The sequence below is a fragment of the Brassica oleracea genome, chromosome C7, assembly GCF_000695525.1.
Source record: "Brassica oleracea var. oleracea cultivar TO1000 chromosome C7, BOL, whole genome shotgun sequence".
NCBI classification, from domain to species: domain Eukaryota; kingdom Viridiplantae; phylum Streptophyta; class Magnoliopsida; order Brassicales; family Brassicaceae; genus Brassica; species Brassica oleracea.
Window position 1 is genome coordinate 18,252,362 of NC_027754.1, and position 15,050 is coordinate 18,267,411.

General features: G+C 36.9%; 3 protein-coding genes and 2 pseudogenes across 3 annotated transcripts; 2 read left to right on the forward strand and 3 right to left on the reverse strand.

Moving 5' to 3' along the window:
• Positions 1-3,468: 3,468 nt before the first annotated feature.
• Positions 3,469-4,942, reverse strand: LOC106302747 (annotated as a pseudogene).
• Positions 4,943-5,485: 543 nt separating this feature from the next.
• Positions 5,486-6,945, reverse strand: LOC106305121 (annotated as a pseudogene).
• A 159-nt stretch (positions 6,946-7,104) lies between these two features.
• LOC106302748 (60S ribosomal protein L17-1) lies at positions 7,105-8,822 on the reverse strand. The gene is made up of 8 exons (XM_013739194.1): positions 8,789-8,822; positions 8,648-8,757; positions 8,526-8,562; positions 8,402-8,442; positions 7,735-7,965; positions 7,548-7,650; positions 7,401-7,468; positions 7,105-7,320 (listed from the first exon to the last, which is right to left on the reverse strand). Exons 1-8 carry the CDS (start codon positions 8,820-8,822, stop codon positions 7,273-7,275), a joined length of 672 nt encoding a protein of 223 aa, XP_013594648.1. The 3' UTR covers positions 7,105-7,272.
• A 52-nt stretch (positions 8,823-8,874) lies between these two features.
• LOC106302063 (cold shock protein 2-like) lies at positions 8,875-9,759 on the forward strand. The gene has a single exon (XM_013738575.1). The coding sequence runs from the start codon at positions 8,913-8,915 to the stop codon at positions 9,465-9,467; it is 555 nt and encodes a 184-aa protein (XP_013594029.1). The 5' UTR covers positions 8,875-8,912; the 3' UTR covers positions 9,468-9,759.
• A 1,899-nt stretch (positions 9,760-11,658) lies between these two features.
• On the forward strand, positions 11,659-13,241 carry LOC106303660 (mitochondrial import receptor subunit TOM20-2). The gene is made up of 6 exons (XM_013739956.1): positions 11,659-11,863; positions 11,991-12,069; positions 12,154-12,323; positions 12,412-12,459; positions 12,619-12,720; positions 12,831-13,241. Exons 1-6 carry the CDS (start codon positions 11,765-11,767, stop codon positions 12,957-12,959), a joined length of 627 nt encoding a protein of 208 aa, XP_013595410.1. The 5' UTR covers positions 11,659-11,764; the 3' UTR covers positions 12,960-13,241.
• The last annotated feature ends 1,809 nt before the right edge of the window (positions 13,242-15,050 follow it).

Here is a 15,050-nt window from a genome sequence, read left to right on the forward strand (position 1 = left end):
TTTGACCAGATCTGGAATTTAAGAGTTTAATACATTGTCTTTCAAAATTCTAGTCAGATTCGATTTACTAAGTCTATCTTTAATACATTCATATGTCTCTTTCTATTCCTCAAGTAGTATAAATATGTAAACACTTCTATCAATAAAATCATTCCATTTTCTTTCAACTTCTTTTTGAGTCTTTACTCTTTGTTCTTTGTTTAGAACTTTTCTAGTTTTCTTGGTGTGGCTAGCTCCAAGCGAACGCCCTTGTCCGTTGGTCTTGTGAGTCATATCAAGCAACGGTTCAAGATTGCCTCTTTGTTGGACCGGTGAGTCACATCCGGCAACAATCTGGTTCGGGAATATCAAAGGCCACTCCGCAACCTTTGTGCGACCCCTCATTCCATCAGTTCTCCTCTTGGAGTTCATATCTTTTCTCAAAATCCGGTCGAGTGATCCTTCCCTATTTTTGGGCGTATCACCTCCCTCGATGCCCGCCAGGGCAGATCCTTCTTACGGACTGCCATGAGGGAATCAAACAGAACAGCCATCCTCGTTAGGCGGGCATGAAACTCGTACCGCGGGATAACGGCCCCACTGGCTCACGAGTCCTCGGTTCCTCTTGACTCTGGATTTGGCGCTGAAGACGACGGACTTCGGAAGCCTTGGCTTTTTTCTCTTTCTTCATCCTAAACAATGCACTCACCAACTTTCCGAGATCCCGCTCGAGACCGCTGACCTGAACCTCCAGCTGCAAAGTCTCAGCCCATGGGCGAGGACGACCATCGCCAAGGTCACCTCGCCCATGGGCGAGGACGATCAGCGCCCGGTTCACCTCGCCCGGTTCACCTCGCCCTAGGGCGAGGACAATCAAATTCCGGCCAGTTCGACTCGTTTCGACTCTCGTGTCCTCCGTATAGTTGTGATATCCGACTTTTGGATCATATACCTCTCGTTTCGTCTCGATCGGAGTTACTCTCGAAGTTTTACGACTGAAATCGTAGAAAAGCCCGAAGGCCTAAAAACGGCCCGAGAGGATCTAAACGTGTCTAGAGGCCAATCTACGATTTAGAAGGGACCCGAGCCTAATGGGAGTTATGACGGTTTATCCTAACTCGCGGAAGTAGGATAATCGTTAAGTTTCCGAAGATAAACGTCAAGATTCGAGGATAACTACAAAGATCGACGAAAAATGGAATATTCCCAAATGAGTAAATGGGCCACCGACCTAAAACAACTATATAAGGAGAGCTGGAGCAGAAGAAAATGGATCCGAGAATTTAGACTTAGGGAACTCCTGCTAGCTTAGGGAACTTAAAACTTAGGTGATTAGACTAGCAAAGTCTTTATAATTAATTGACATAATATATTTGAATATATGATTTATCTTTAATAAAAAACCTCAATGCATAAAGATAATTTATAGTATTAGTTTTAATATTTGTATATTTATATTCTCTCTATTCAATACTATTAAAATTTGGATTTTATATAAATTAAAAACTATAATTTTATATTCTTATTGATATAAGACATTGTGTTTTTTTTTTTAAATGAAGCGTGATTCCAAAACGGAATCGTAAGCTTCCAACGTGTTTTTAAAGAGAATATTTTAGAAGCGTTTTGGAAGCGAAATTCCGTAAGCTTCCACAAGGTTCCGATTCCGATTCCGGTTCCGAAGCGAGAAGCGGACATCCGATGAAGCTTCCGTGTAACGTAGAGATTGACGCCATCCGCAACATGGGAATATTAAGGTGAATGGTGAATGTCCGAATGCGGTTTTTAACGCGGTTTTCACAAAACCACAGTTATGTCACCAATCACGAAAACATTTTAAAACAGTGCGGTTTTGGAAAGAGAAAGTCCAAAAAACGCAAATGATTTTGACCAGTTAAAAATAACCAATAATCTAGAAAACCGCACTTGAAAGCTTTGGATAGGAAATAAGTAGCGGTCCAACTAATACCACATCAAATATTATGATTTTAGTTTATATTTTAGGGTCCGAATGGTAACCGCAGTTTTGATAATATAAGCGGTGCGGAATTAAAATGTGGTGTAGTTCAACTGTGGTTCATGCGGTTTGCGGGACAAGTGCAGATTTGATAATAAAAGTAGTGCGGTTTTGATAAAAAAAAATTTGGTTTTGATTAAAAAAATAACGTAAATAAATATATTAATATAATTAGAAATTATTATTTTGTTTAATGATAATGTTATATCATTCGCGTGTAGCTTTTCGTATTGAAAGTTGGAAAAGAAAAACCTTATAACTAAAAACAGAGCAACTCAATGCCTCGTGAGTTTATGCTTGTAAAGCAAACCAGAACTGCAGAAGTGCTAAGAATGTGATTTAATTTTGCGCAGTTAGGTAAATCGAATTTGTATCGTCTTAGAGTTTTAAGTCCGTCTATTTAGCACTCGACCACAACGACATTTGTTTCCCTCTTGTTTTTTTTAATAGAATGAAACATAATTAAGTACACATACTTGATTTTAATCGTTTTTTATCTGTACACGTTACTGAATTCTGATTAGACTCCTCATCAACATTTTTATAATCTTCTATCCTAAACCACATCTAGCGATTTTGATTCTTTTCTTCTTCTAAGGTGTTGACCCTTTTCATCCCAAATAAAAATAAAACTGAAATAAGTAAATAAATTACATAGAGACATATATACTAGGACTCGACGGATCGGGTATCCGGGCAATTTTAAGGTATCCGGATCCGGATCCCTTATCCAGCGGATCCATAATTTTACTATCCTTATCCGGATCCGGGGTTCTCGGATATCCGGATGTCGGATATCCTTCTAAAAATTATAATATCCGGCGGATATCCGGATCCGGATTTGGATACTTAAAATAAATAAAAAATAATATTAATATATATAAAATATTAACAATAATTTAAAAATAAAAAAATATATAATGTTTTTAATTATTTCTATGTATAATATTACAAAATTTACATAAAATTTATATATACTATTATAAAAATAAAGTATATTAAATAAAATTAATTTTTATATATAGATATTACTATTTTTGAAATAGTTATTAATAAAACTTACGGATCCGGATATCCGGACTAAAAAATTAAAATATCCGGATCCGGATCCGGCTTTGACGGATCCAACATTTTACTATCCGGATCCGGATTCGGCATCCGGATTCGGCCCCTCCGGATATCCTGATTTTCTGATCGGATCCGGATCGAATCCGGATCTCGGATAAAAGTTCCAGGCCTAATATATACCAAGAGAGGTATTTGAGATGGATTAAAAACAAAGAGACAGAACAATAATAACAAATCTGGTTAGAGAACAATGTCCAGACGGATGAAATTGTAGTCCTCTTAGTGTTCAGCTATTATATCTGCAAATTTGGAAGAGACTTGATATAAATATATAATCATAATTCAATAAAAAAGAGAAAAAATATTACTTACCGAGAGTATAAAGTATCTTTTCCTAATTAAATTTACGATTTTGTGAAATCAAACCGAGCAGCGGGAAACAGAGGGCCATTAACGTCAGAGGCATCATTCAGCGAATGATGGAGCCAGAGAACGTTACCCACACACACGGAAATCAGAAGTTGATGAGAACGTGTATTAAGAACCAGATGGTTTAATCTGATCACAATCTCTCCACTTGAATCCTTCCTCTTTATCAAAATCATTCATTAAGGTCTCACGTACAGAAAGCCGTGAAAACACAGCAGAACCTTATTGTTCAATTGCCCTAATCCGGACCGGTAACCTCCCTCTACCGCAGGCACAAAGTCATCAGTTCATGAATTCTCCTCTGGATCAAACAGTCCCAGACGTCCAGTCAAGTCCTTGTCCAAGAAATACACTATGTTCCTCACAAGAGTGTAGGAACTGACCGACAATAACTCCTTCAAACCTAACTTTTCCCACGTCTCCGTTTTAGGGTCATATATGTTCATGATGCTGGATGCATTGGCTGAAAAGATCATCACCAATTATGTAAGAATTCAAAAAAAAAAACTTAGTTAATTTAACTAGTGTCCCCTGTTGGCATTTTCTTGTTCCTACCTAAAGCGTATAGTTTGGACTTGAAGGAGAAAGCAAAGCAGCTAGCTGATGGTAAAAACTCACCATCCATAAAGGCTCCATTAGTTGGTTTGCGGGCTGTATACTTCAGAGTTGAAAAGGCAATAACCACCATTTCTAAAGCCTTGGACCAGCCGTTCACTTCAGCTAACGAAAAGTCATAACGTGGTATGTTCATGTCAGCCAGTTTTCTCCAGCTGTTGATATCATTCCGACAAGAAATCAGTTCAAAGAAAACCTCTGTGTTTCTTTAGACAAGATGTATAGATGGATGTCACATTATTGATCAGATTTGTAAGAGAAGAGAAATTCAAATGGAAGACCTGTTAGTAGCAGGATTGAACTCGTAAACATCAACCGAAGCAAGGGGAGGGTTTCTGTTGATATCATTCAGACAAGATAATCAAGAAAGCAGTTGAAGAAAAGATTTATGTTTCTTTAGAGAAGATGTATGTGTATGTATGTCACATATTTGATCAGATTTGTAATAGAACTAATGGAAGAGAGATTCAGATGGCGGAACTGTTAGTAGCAGGACTGAACTCGAAAACCTCACCCGAAGCAAGGGGAGGAATTCTATTGATACCTCTTAGATTACGTTGAACAAGTGTTTTCGTGGATAAATAAGCACAATTGAAAATGATTTATTATTTCTACGTTAATGTTTGTAAGCTCTAATCAAATTCAGATTATTTCATGATATTCCGTTGATTTGTAAATAAAGTCAACGCTTTTCTTATCCAAAATCCAATCATCATATCTTCACGTTTTTTTTTTAAATCGGAACGCCTCTGCTTAGCTGCTTGGTTCCCTTGGATGCGAGAAATGAATAGGGCATCAACATCCAAACCTTTAACAGTTTAACCTGTTAATCATCGTAAAAAGGCTTGGTGTTAGTATCATAGATGATCTCATGCATAACACACCATTGGCTAACGAGCCTATCTTATGGTCCCACTTCAGTTGTCGTTTCCATATTTATCAGCACTGGTTATAACTCTTATAAGAACAGACATTTTGCACTATAATCAAGAATGAAAAATAGAAAAGCCAATGTTTAAAAAATCACTAGGATATAACTAATCGTTTTGTAGATGAGTAGCTACTAGACCGATTATTTGGGGTAGACGAAGCCTAAACGTTAAAGAATTATTGATTTATTTTAAATATAAGATATTTTAGTTTTTGGATTTAATCATAAAATTATTTTGATGAATTATCAAAATTAGATATACAAAACAAAAAAAATTAAGCAAAATTATGGGTTTTTACGAACATTGTTACTTTTAATAGATTTAGACCAATTCATATGGATACAAATCGATTTTAATTATTGAAAACAATTTAAACTGATTTAAATCGTGTATTAATCGGATTTTAAGAAATCGTTTCGATTAGGGTCGAGTCGCCCATGTACGATTTATACACACACACACAAGTTTAGTGGTACATTACAAACCTAACATATATAAGAATCAGGTTGACAACGTTGAGGGCATTTGCCAGACACACAAGACACAGCCACAAAACGTTAAGCACGTACACACACTAGAGAAAAGATTGAAGTCAGAGGGGGAAATCAGAAGTTGATGAGAACGCTGAACAAGTGAGAACCAGATGGTTTAATCTGACTACAATATCTCCACTTGGACCCTTTCTCTTTATCAAAATCATTCATTATGGTCTCGTGTACAGAAAGCCTTGAAAACAACAGAACCTTATTGTTCCATTGCCCTACTCCAAACCGGAAACCTCCCGCCACCGTAGGCACAAACACCGTGGTCCATGAATTCTCCTCTGGATCAAACACCCCCAGACGTCCAGGCATGTCCTTGTCCAAGAAAGACTTTGTTCCTCACAACAGTGTAGGCATAGACCGACATTGATTTCGCCAACTCTAACTCTTCCCATTTCTTTGTTTTGGGGTCATATATGTCGACGGTGCATGATCCATTGCCTGAAAAAAACATCATAATGTATGTACGAGTAAGAAACTATGTTTAATCAGTGTCCATTCTTGGCATTTTCTTGTTCCCACCTATAGCGTAGAGTTTGGAATTGAAGGAGAATGTGAAGCCACTGATATTTCTGAATTGTGGACAATCCATAAGGGTCCACTGGTTAGTTTCCGGGTTGTATACATCAGAGTTGAGAAGGCAATAACCATCATTGGTATAGCCTCGAACCACATACAAAAGGCCGTCCACTTCAGCTAATGCAAAGTTGTAACGTGGTATGTTCATGTCCGGCAGTTTCCCCCATCTGTTTATATCATTACAACAAGATATCAGGAAATCAGTTGAACACCAGACTCAAATCACTCTACTACCATACAGTTGTGTAAGAATCCTGAAGAAAAGATAACCGATCTATGTTTCTTTAGAGAAATGTATGTCACATATTGATCAGATTTCTAAGAGAGCTAATGGAAGAGGGTCAGAAGAAGACCTGTTAGTAGCAGGATCAAACTCGTAAACATCAGCCGAAGCAAGGGGAGTGTTTCTATTGGTCACACAGCCTCCGGGGATCCCCGTATATCCACCGATGAACAAAATCTTCTCGCCACCGAGCACCGTGACGCCGTATCCCCACTTCATTGGCCCAGGGACGTTAGGTATCTGTCCCAGTTTGTTCCCCGAGCTGTCGAAAACTTCCCAGTACACTTTCTTGCCAGGCACGGTTTCCACCAAAACACACATGAATTCCTCCACCATTCCGGTCAACTTTCGAACGGCGGTGAAATGCTCGCTCATGAGGAATGTCTTCCACCGCCAGCAGACCTGATAAAGTACACGAAAGTTTGAGCGCGGGATTCGTGAGAGGCAGAGCGCCGCTACGTCGTCCGTCAAGCCGGGTATAATCGGCGACGACAAGTCCATTTTAATTAACGACTTGGATTGATCGCTTATTGCATCATTTATTCAACTGTTGTAACGTGGATCATGAGACTTGACATTCACCACGTACTTGAAAATGATTAATTATTTGTCAGATAATAATGTTTAAAAGCTTTAATCACACCGAGCCACGTTTGAAGATTAACTTCACGATTTTGTAATGATTTGTAAATAAAGTCAACGCTTCTGTTATCCAAAATTCAATAATCATATTCTTAAGTTTTTTAATCGGCTGCGTTGTCTTGCAGTAATAAAAGTGAACAAAATATATCACACAATGTGACCACACGATAACTACAGTCCCTAGGCTCAAGACGAGGCTCCTTTTTTGGACTTGGCGGCCAACTTAGTCTCCGGCTGAAAATTAAACAAGATACGACATGAGAAAAGCATATCAATCAACGGGTGATGGTTGGGCATTGAGATTGATACATTACCTCTTTCTTCACAGGCTCTTCCTTCTCTGACAATATCAACTCAATGTGGCATGGGTTTGACATGTAAGCTGCAGATGAAAAAGAGTCAGCACAATGCGAAAAATAAACAAAAGTTGAAAATAAAAAGCAGTTGCAAAGAGAACATACGATTAATTCTTCCATGAGCACGGTATGTCCTCCGCCTCTGCTTTGCTGCTTGGTTCACTTGGATGTGCGAAATGAAAAGGGCATCAACATCCAACCCTTTGACCTGATAATAATCAATCGGTTATTAGTAAATTAAAGAAGCGCCAACTCAGTAACACAAAGTCAACAGTAACGAGTTCAAAGTCACCTCAGCATTGCTCTCAGCATTCTTGAGAAGATCGAGAACGAACTGAGCAGACTTGGCAGGCCAACGACCTTGACCGTTTGAATGCCTGTTCTTTGCCTGAGCAGTACGTCCAACACCACGACAGAAACGTGTGAAGGGGATAGCTTGCTTGTGAGCTATCACATCTTCCAAGTACCTTTTCGCCTTGATCAAGGGTAGCTTTCTGATGGCATGCGCTGTTTCCCTAGTGTTCTGTTCACAATATCAGATTAACCCAGATCAGTAAAAGAACCTAGTGTTCGTTTCCTTAAACATCGTAAGCATATTGTAATGTTTAAATATTACAAATGCAAACTTTTAATCATCTATAGCAATAATCATTTCAATAAACGAGTGTGGGTGGTGTTACTATATATATAGATTGATACAACAATTAACAAAGTTGATATTTTGAGCTAGAACAGAAGCTAAAATGTACCATCATGAACTGAACCCATCAGATATTAAAAAAAAAAACGTAGGTTCACCCAAACACGATGACCAATTCGATGTTCCTGACATTTACGTGAACTCTGTTACGTACAAAAACAGAGCCCTGCTTTTTGCTAATCAGGTTTTGTCCTAATCTCCAATAGAAAACCCTAATCAGATTCATTTCTAAGATTCAAAATAAGCACAAAAAATTTACCTTGAAGTGGACCCTGAGATCTGCTCCCCTCGCCTTACAAGCTAAAGGAACGTACCGAACGAAACGAAATTAATAACTGTAGAAACACAATAACAGTGTGAAGCTAGATAATCAGTGTTCTTACATTTGGTGGAATTGTCGGGTTCTTGCGAGTACTTCACCTGAAGAAGAAGAAAACAATAGGATAAGCATAGAAGCACGTATTACAAGCTAAGAACATGTTAACTAGTGTGATTGAAGCATTACCATGACGGCCAACGAGTAGAGATTCTGCGTTAGATGATGGTTTAGTTTATATATAAACTCGGAGAGATGAAACCCTAAACGACGAGGTGTATTTGGGCCTTTTTGGGCTACTTCTCATTACGTTATTAATGGGCTATTAGCCGGCTTTTATAGTTTTGGAGGACGGTGATGTCATTAGCATTAAAGAAGTATATAAATAGAGGGTTATAATAGGTATCTAGGGCTTCGTTTTGTAGACAAAGAAAGAAAGAAAGAGAGAGAGAAGATGAGTGGAGAAAACGACAACGGCGGTGCTAAGCGCAGGGGCTCGGTCAAGTGGTTTGCTGCCGAGAAGGGGTTCGGTTTCATCACCCCCGAAGACGGCGGCGAAGATCTCTTCGTTCACCAGTCCTCCATCAGATCTGAGGGATACCGAAGCCTCGCTGAAGGAGAATCTGTCGAGTTCCTTGTTGAGGTCGACAACCACAGTGGCCGTACCAAAGCCATCGAGGTGACCGGACCCGATGGCGCTCCAGTCCAAGGTACCAGCCGTGGTTCATCTGGAGGACGCGGAGGCTTTGGCGGCGACGGATACGGAGGAAGAGGTGGAGGCCGTGGAAGTTACGGTGGACGAGGTGGTGGTGGTGGTGGCCGAGGAGGAGGAGGAGGAGGAGGCGACTGCTACAAGTGTGGTGAGCCAGGTCACATGGCGAGAGAGTGTTCCCAAGGAGGGGGAGGATACGGCGGTGGAGGTAGAGGAGGTGGCGGCGGTGGAGGAAGCTGCTACTCCTGTGGAGAGTCGGGACATTTCTCCAGGGATTGTACTAGCGGTGGACGTTGAAACGGACAGCGGTCAGGCGGTTGGTAAGGCTGAGTTTGTTATGATCTGATGGACAAGTCTTGTCGATGCGTACTATCTCTTTATTTTCCACTTTTTTTCTTCTGACGGATGGATCTTTGTCGTTTTCTATGTTTTGTTTTCGGTTAAACGCCTGATGGTTTCGAATTACGGATTATGGTTATTTGTTTCTGCAATTTTGTGGTTTGATGGTGTTGCATGTGATTGATTCATTTCATAAGGCTGGTTTTTAATCCATTGGGATTTTTAATAGATTTGACAGAATTACAATTGACAAACCGTGTCATAATTCTAGGTTTAAAAAAGAGATTCATTAATGTTATGATTTTTTGGCTAAAACATTTTTTGGATTATGACTTAACCATTCATTGTTGCTTTTCTTAAAGGAAGTGGGGACGCATGACACAGGCCCTTTTCAAATGCTGTAGTGTTCAAACAATCCAATCTCATTAAAGACACGATTATTCCTAGAAAAGCTTTAAAGATTTCACTATTAACCTTATAGAAAAACTTATTGTAACCAACATATATAAACCTTCAAAATTGTTGTAAACTCTACAAGAAATATACAACAATTGCTGCAAGAGCTTACCTGACGGAGTAGGAGAGACTTGGGAATTAGGATACTCCATCTCAAACATCAATATGATAGCTCCATCACTTTGTATGCCTTGAGTAAAATCCGTACGGATGACTTGTTTAATGTTTCAGTTAATCATCGTCATCTCCCAAAAAAAATGTTTGAGCATAAATTTCAAGTATGTTTATGTAGTGATACAGTATATCCAATCTCACATAATAACATTCTTCTTTTTCATTTGGGTTTAGATTGGATTGATGGGGTTCTTCCTAATTTAATACATGGGAACTAGATCCTATGAATTTTCAATTTTTAATTATTTATTTTATTAAATGATGTTTTTGTAAAATTTATTCATATTATATTCATTAAGTAAAAAATTTTTTGCATCTTAAACTATCTATATTTTTACGAATGTGTGATATCATATTAAAAATATAAAAAATGAGTATACATAGTTAATTAGATAATTGTAAAAACATAAATTTTTCTTTAGTTTGCGATATCATATAAATAATGATCCGCTCCGTTAACAAAAATCATGATTTTTTATGTGTAATTTTTTTTGACCATTTCCTTAAAACTATATTAAATTTTACATATTTTAATTAGAATATTATTAATATCTTTACCTTTTTATTTGAAAAGCAACTCAATATTTTTTAAAAAATTATAACAAAATATTTAAAAAATATTTTTAGAATTTGTTTAAAAAATATGAAAATTACATTTTAAATTAAAATTATCCTAAAATATGATAAGTTTTGATGTAAACGAAAACTCAAATTATGTCAAAAATAATTATATTCAATGATAATAACAATTTAAATTGATTATTTTTAAAAAAATACATTTACAAAAATATTGTTTGAAAGAAAATTCATTTCTCTTGCAAATATAAAATGAAAATATTATAATTAAATAATAAAAAATATAAATAATAACCATAAATTTAGCAAATGACAACTGAGTTATATTATGCTAAAATTTTATTTCCAACAATTTAGCAAATGACAAATGAGTTATGAGCAAATAATACCATATAATTTTTAAAAACATAGCTATTCTTAAATATTTTTTGAATAAATAAATATTTTTTAATTTAATCAACTGAAAATAATATCCGTACAATTGTGTGAGTCAAATTCTAGTTTTATTGATGCTTGTTATATATTAGTGCTGTATAATTTAGGTAACATTTTAATGATGCACGTTTTTTAAAATCTTCATTATTAAAATTATGCACGTAAGGATAACTCATGAGTTTTTTTTGTTGGTTAAATGACATTATGTCCAAATTTATTTAAGGATATTTCATTAAGGTAACTGAAAAAGACAAACAATAAAATAGAAAGTTTAAATTTATTTAAGCATATTTCATTAATGTAACTGAAAATATAAGTAATAAATTACTCAGTTTTATTCGTTTTAGGATATTTCATTAATGCAACTGAAAACAATATGGAGTTTAATTAATGAAGTAAGAATACAGAGGTAGTGTTTGTCTGAGGACATCATCAAAAGGCCCAGTTCGACCCAGAAAGTCCATTGAAAAGCCCAATAATGTTACAAACAAAACATCCGACTAAAACCCTCGGAGACTTATATCGTGTCCAGGTCTTCTTCTTCTTCTTCATCCAACTTCCCTAGCATTCAGAACCAAACCCTAGATTTGATTTCCCTTGCGCTGCATCTCAGGATGGAATTCTCTGCTGCCGATTTCGATAGGCTTATGATGGTCGACCTCGCTCGAAACGCTTGCGAGGAACAGTACAAGAAGGATCCTCTCGATTCTGAGGTTTGTACTATTTGATTTTTTTTCCCTATCGTTCAGGATCATTTTATGGAGATGTATAACCTGAATTAGAGATTTTAGGAGATCAGATTGATTGATATAGGTTTCTATGATTCGATTTGATATACAGAATTTGCAAAAGTGGGGTGGAGCATTGCTTGAACTTTCCCAGTTCCAGAGTGTTGCTGATGCAAAGCTCATGTTAGATGGTATGAGTCTTTGTTAAAAAAGTCTTAGGTAAATCTTTTTTGCTAAGAAAATAACAAAACAAAATGCAACGGTCTATTGTGTAGATGCTCTTTCCAAGTTCGAAGAGGTATTAACAATAAACCCAGGGAAGCATCAGGCTCTTTGGTGTCTTGGCAACGCCTACTCTTCCCAAGCGTTTCTTAATCCGGACTCCGATGTAGCCCAAGGTCTCTTTGATAAAGCTGCTGACTATTTCGAGAGAGCTGAAAATATGGTACATTTGTATGGTTTTGAATTGAATGTGAGGTACTCTGTTAATGAAACCAACTTCTTATTTTGTTGTTTGTTTTTTTGTTTCGCAGGATCCAGGTAATGAGATGTATCTCAAGTCCATGGAAGTTGCAACAGAGGTACCTCTTTCAACTTTTTGTGTCATTATTACATTAATCATGGAGAGTGTTGTTGTTAAAGAAAAAACCAAGGGGAGAATCGTTTGACATTTGGTTCTGTGGTCTTTGTATTTTTTTTTTATTTATCAATTCCTGAAACCTTTCTGTCTATGTGAGTAGGGGCCGAAACTGCATAAGGAGATACATAAGCATGGTGGAATGATGCAGCAGGCACTGGCTGGAGGAGGTGGAGCAGGTCCCTCTGCTTCTTCAAATGCTGGCGTAAGTTTTGTTGCTTCTTTAATGCGCTTGTTTCATACAGTTATTTCACTAGTCTCAAGATTATGAGAAGGTAAAGCAGAAAGTGAGAGAAATTATCCTTGCTTTTGCAGGGTGGGAAGAATAAGAAGAAGAACAATGACTTCACTTACGATGTATGCGGTTGGATAATTCTCGCCTTTGGGATTGTTGCTTGGGTTGGCATGGCTAAATCCCTTGGCCCTCCACCTCCTGCTAGATAAAGCCCTAGTAGTGAAACACCATTCCATGAGGACAATAATACTGCCTGCTAGATTCGATTTCCCAAACAGAGTGGTTCTAGATTTGAAGAGATTTCAACGTTTGTTGTGTCGATATGGTTTTGTCTGCCGACCAGATCGTGTCAAATTGTTTTGTTTACTTAATTACATTAGGATGTTTGTTTTTCACTAGTGGGTAAGAAAAGAGAGCAACTATGTTTTTTGTTTCGTGGTACGAACACAACAAGGTGTACACGATTTCTTCTTTGAGTTCTTTTTTTTTTTTTTACAGAAAAATAATTGAAACATCCTATAAGAATAAGCTAAAGAAAAAGTTAATTGCAGTATGTGTTCTTAGCATCGACCATTGTGGAAGGGCATAAGAGCATCATTATTGCTAGGACCAAATTGTGTGTTCTTAGCTTATTTTAATGTTATTGTGATGGTAAGAGACAAAGGTTATGGACAATCTCAAAAGTGTAGATTATTGCTAGAACTTTTAGTGGTTTCTTAGTAAATTAATTATTTATTTTTATAAGTAATGACATATAAAGGATAAGTTTTAAATATAAAACATTTAACATTTAAATAGAAAACACAAACACAAAAAATATTACAAAGTTGCTAAAAAAAAAAAAATTTACAAACATCATAAATAAAAGCAAATAAACATTTTATTGAATTCATAGAAACTTAAACATTATATATAATTTGGAAGATGTCCAAATTTTCCTATATATTTTCAATCAAATCTTTTTTTAATTGTTGATGGATTTGTGGATCCCGAACTTTTTTGCAACGACCAATTGTATTGCCGTGTTTTGTAGACTTTTTAACGGCAAATGTAAGATCTTCATCTTGAAATTCCTCAAGAATGTGTGAATCTCGTTCATCTTGTACAATCATATTATGGAGTATGAGACATGCTCTCATAATATATGATATTTTGTTTTTATTCCATAAATTAGAAGGATTTCTAACAACGGCGAACCTAGCTTGCAGGACCCCAAAGGCGCGCTCAACATCTTTTCGAACGGATTCTTGGGTTTTAGCAAATAAAGAATTTTTCGGACCTTGTGGTAGTCGGATAGATTGAATAAAAGTCCCCCATTTTGGATAAATACCATCCGTCAGATATTAAGCCAAATTGTACTCCCTTCCGTTGACATAAAAGTTTACTTGCGGAGCTATCCCGTTAATAATGTCATCAAAAACAGGTGATCGATCAAGAATATTAAGATCGTTCATAGTACCTGGAGCTCCAAAAAATGTGTGCCATATCCAGAGGTCATATGAAGCAACCACCTCCAACACAATTGTTGCTGTGAATACATTCCTTTCCAAGCGGTGGGGCAATTCTTCCACTTTCAATGCATACAGTCGATGCTTCCAATCATTCCGAGAAATCCACGTTGTTCACCAACAAGGAGTAGTCTTTCAAGATCCTCCGGTGTGGGACGTCTGATGTATTGATCCCCAAACAAGTGGATTATTCCGACAGTAAAATGGTGCAAACATTTTCGAGCTGTTGTTTCACCAAGTAGTACATATTCGTCAACTGTATCAGCTCCACCACCATACGCCAATTGACGAATTGCTGCGGTACATTTCTGGAGTGGAGATAGACTCGACCGTCCGACTGCATCTTCTGTTGGTCGAAAATACTCTACTTCTGTAGAGAGACGATGGACAATACACAAGAACAATGGTTTGATCATTCGAAACCGTCGCCGGAATAAATTGTGAGAGTATGTTGGAGTTTCGCTAAAATAATCATTCCAAAGCTTCTCGTGGCCTTTTTCTCGGTTTCTCTCGATAAAAATACGTTTTTTTGCTCTTTTGGTTCTGGAAAAAGATCAGGGTGTGGCCTTCTTCTCGGTTTCTTTCGATAAAAATACGTTTTTTTCGCTCTTTTGGTTCTGGAAAAAGATCAGGGTTTTCCAAAAAATCATCAAATATGTTATCAAAATCCTCATCATCATCTTTGTGGTAATGATAATGGGAAGAAGAAGCCATTTAAAATTTTAAATGAAAGCAAATGTATTTAAAGTGAGCATACGAGTGATGATTTGAATATATGTTATGAGAGAAGAT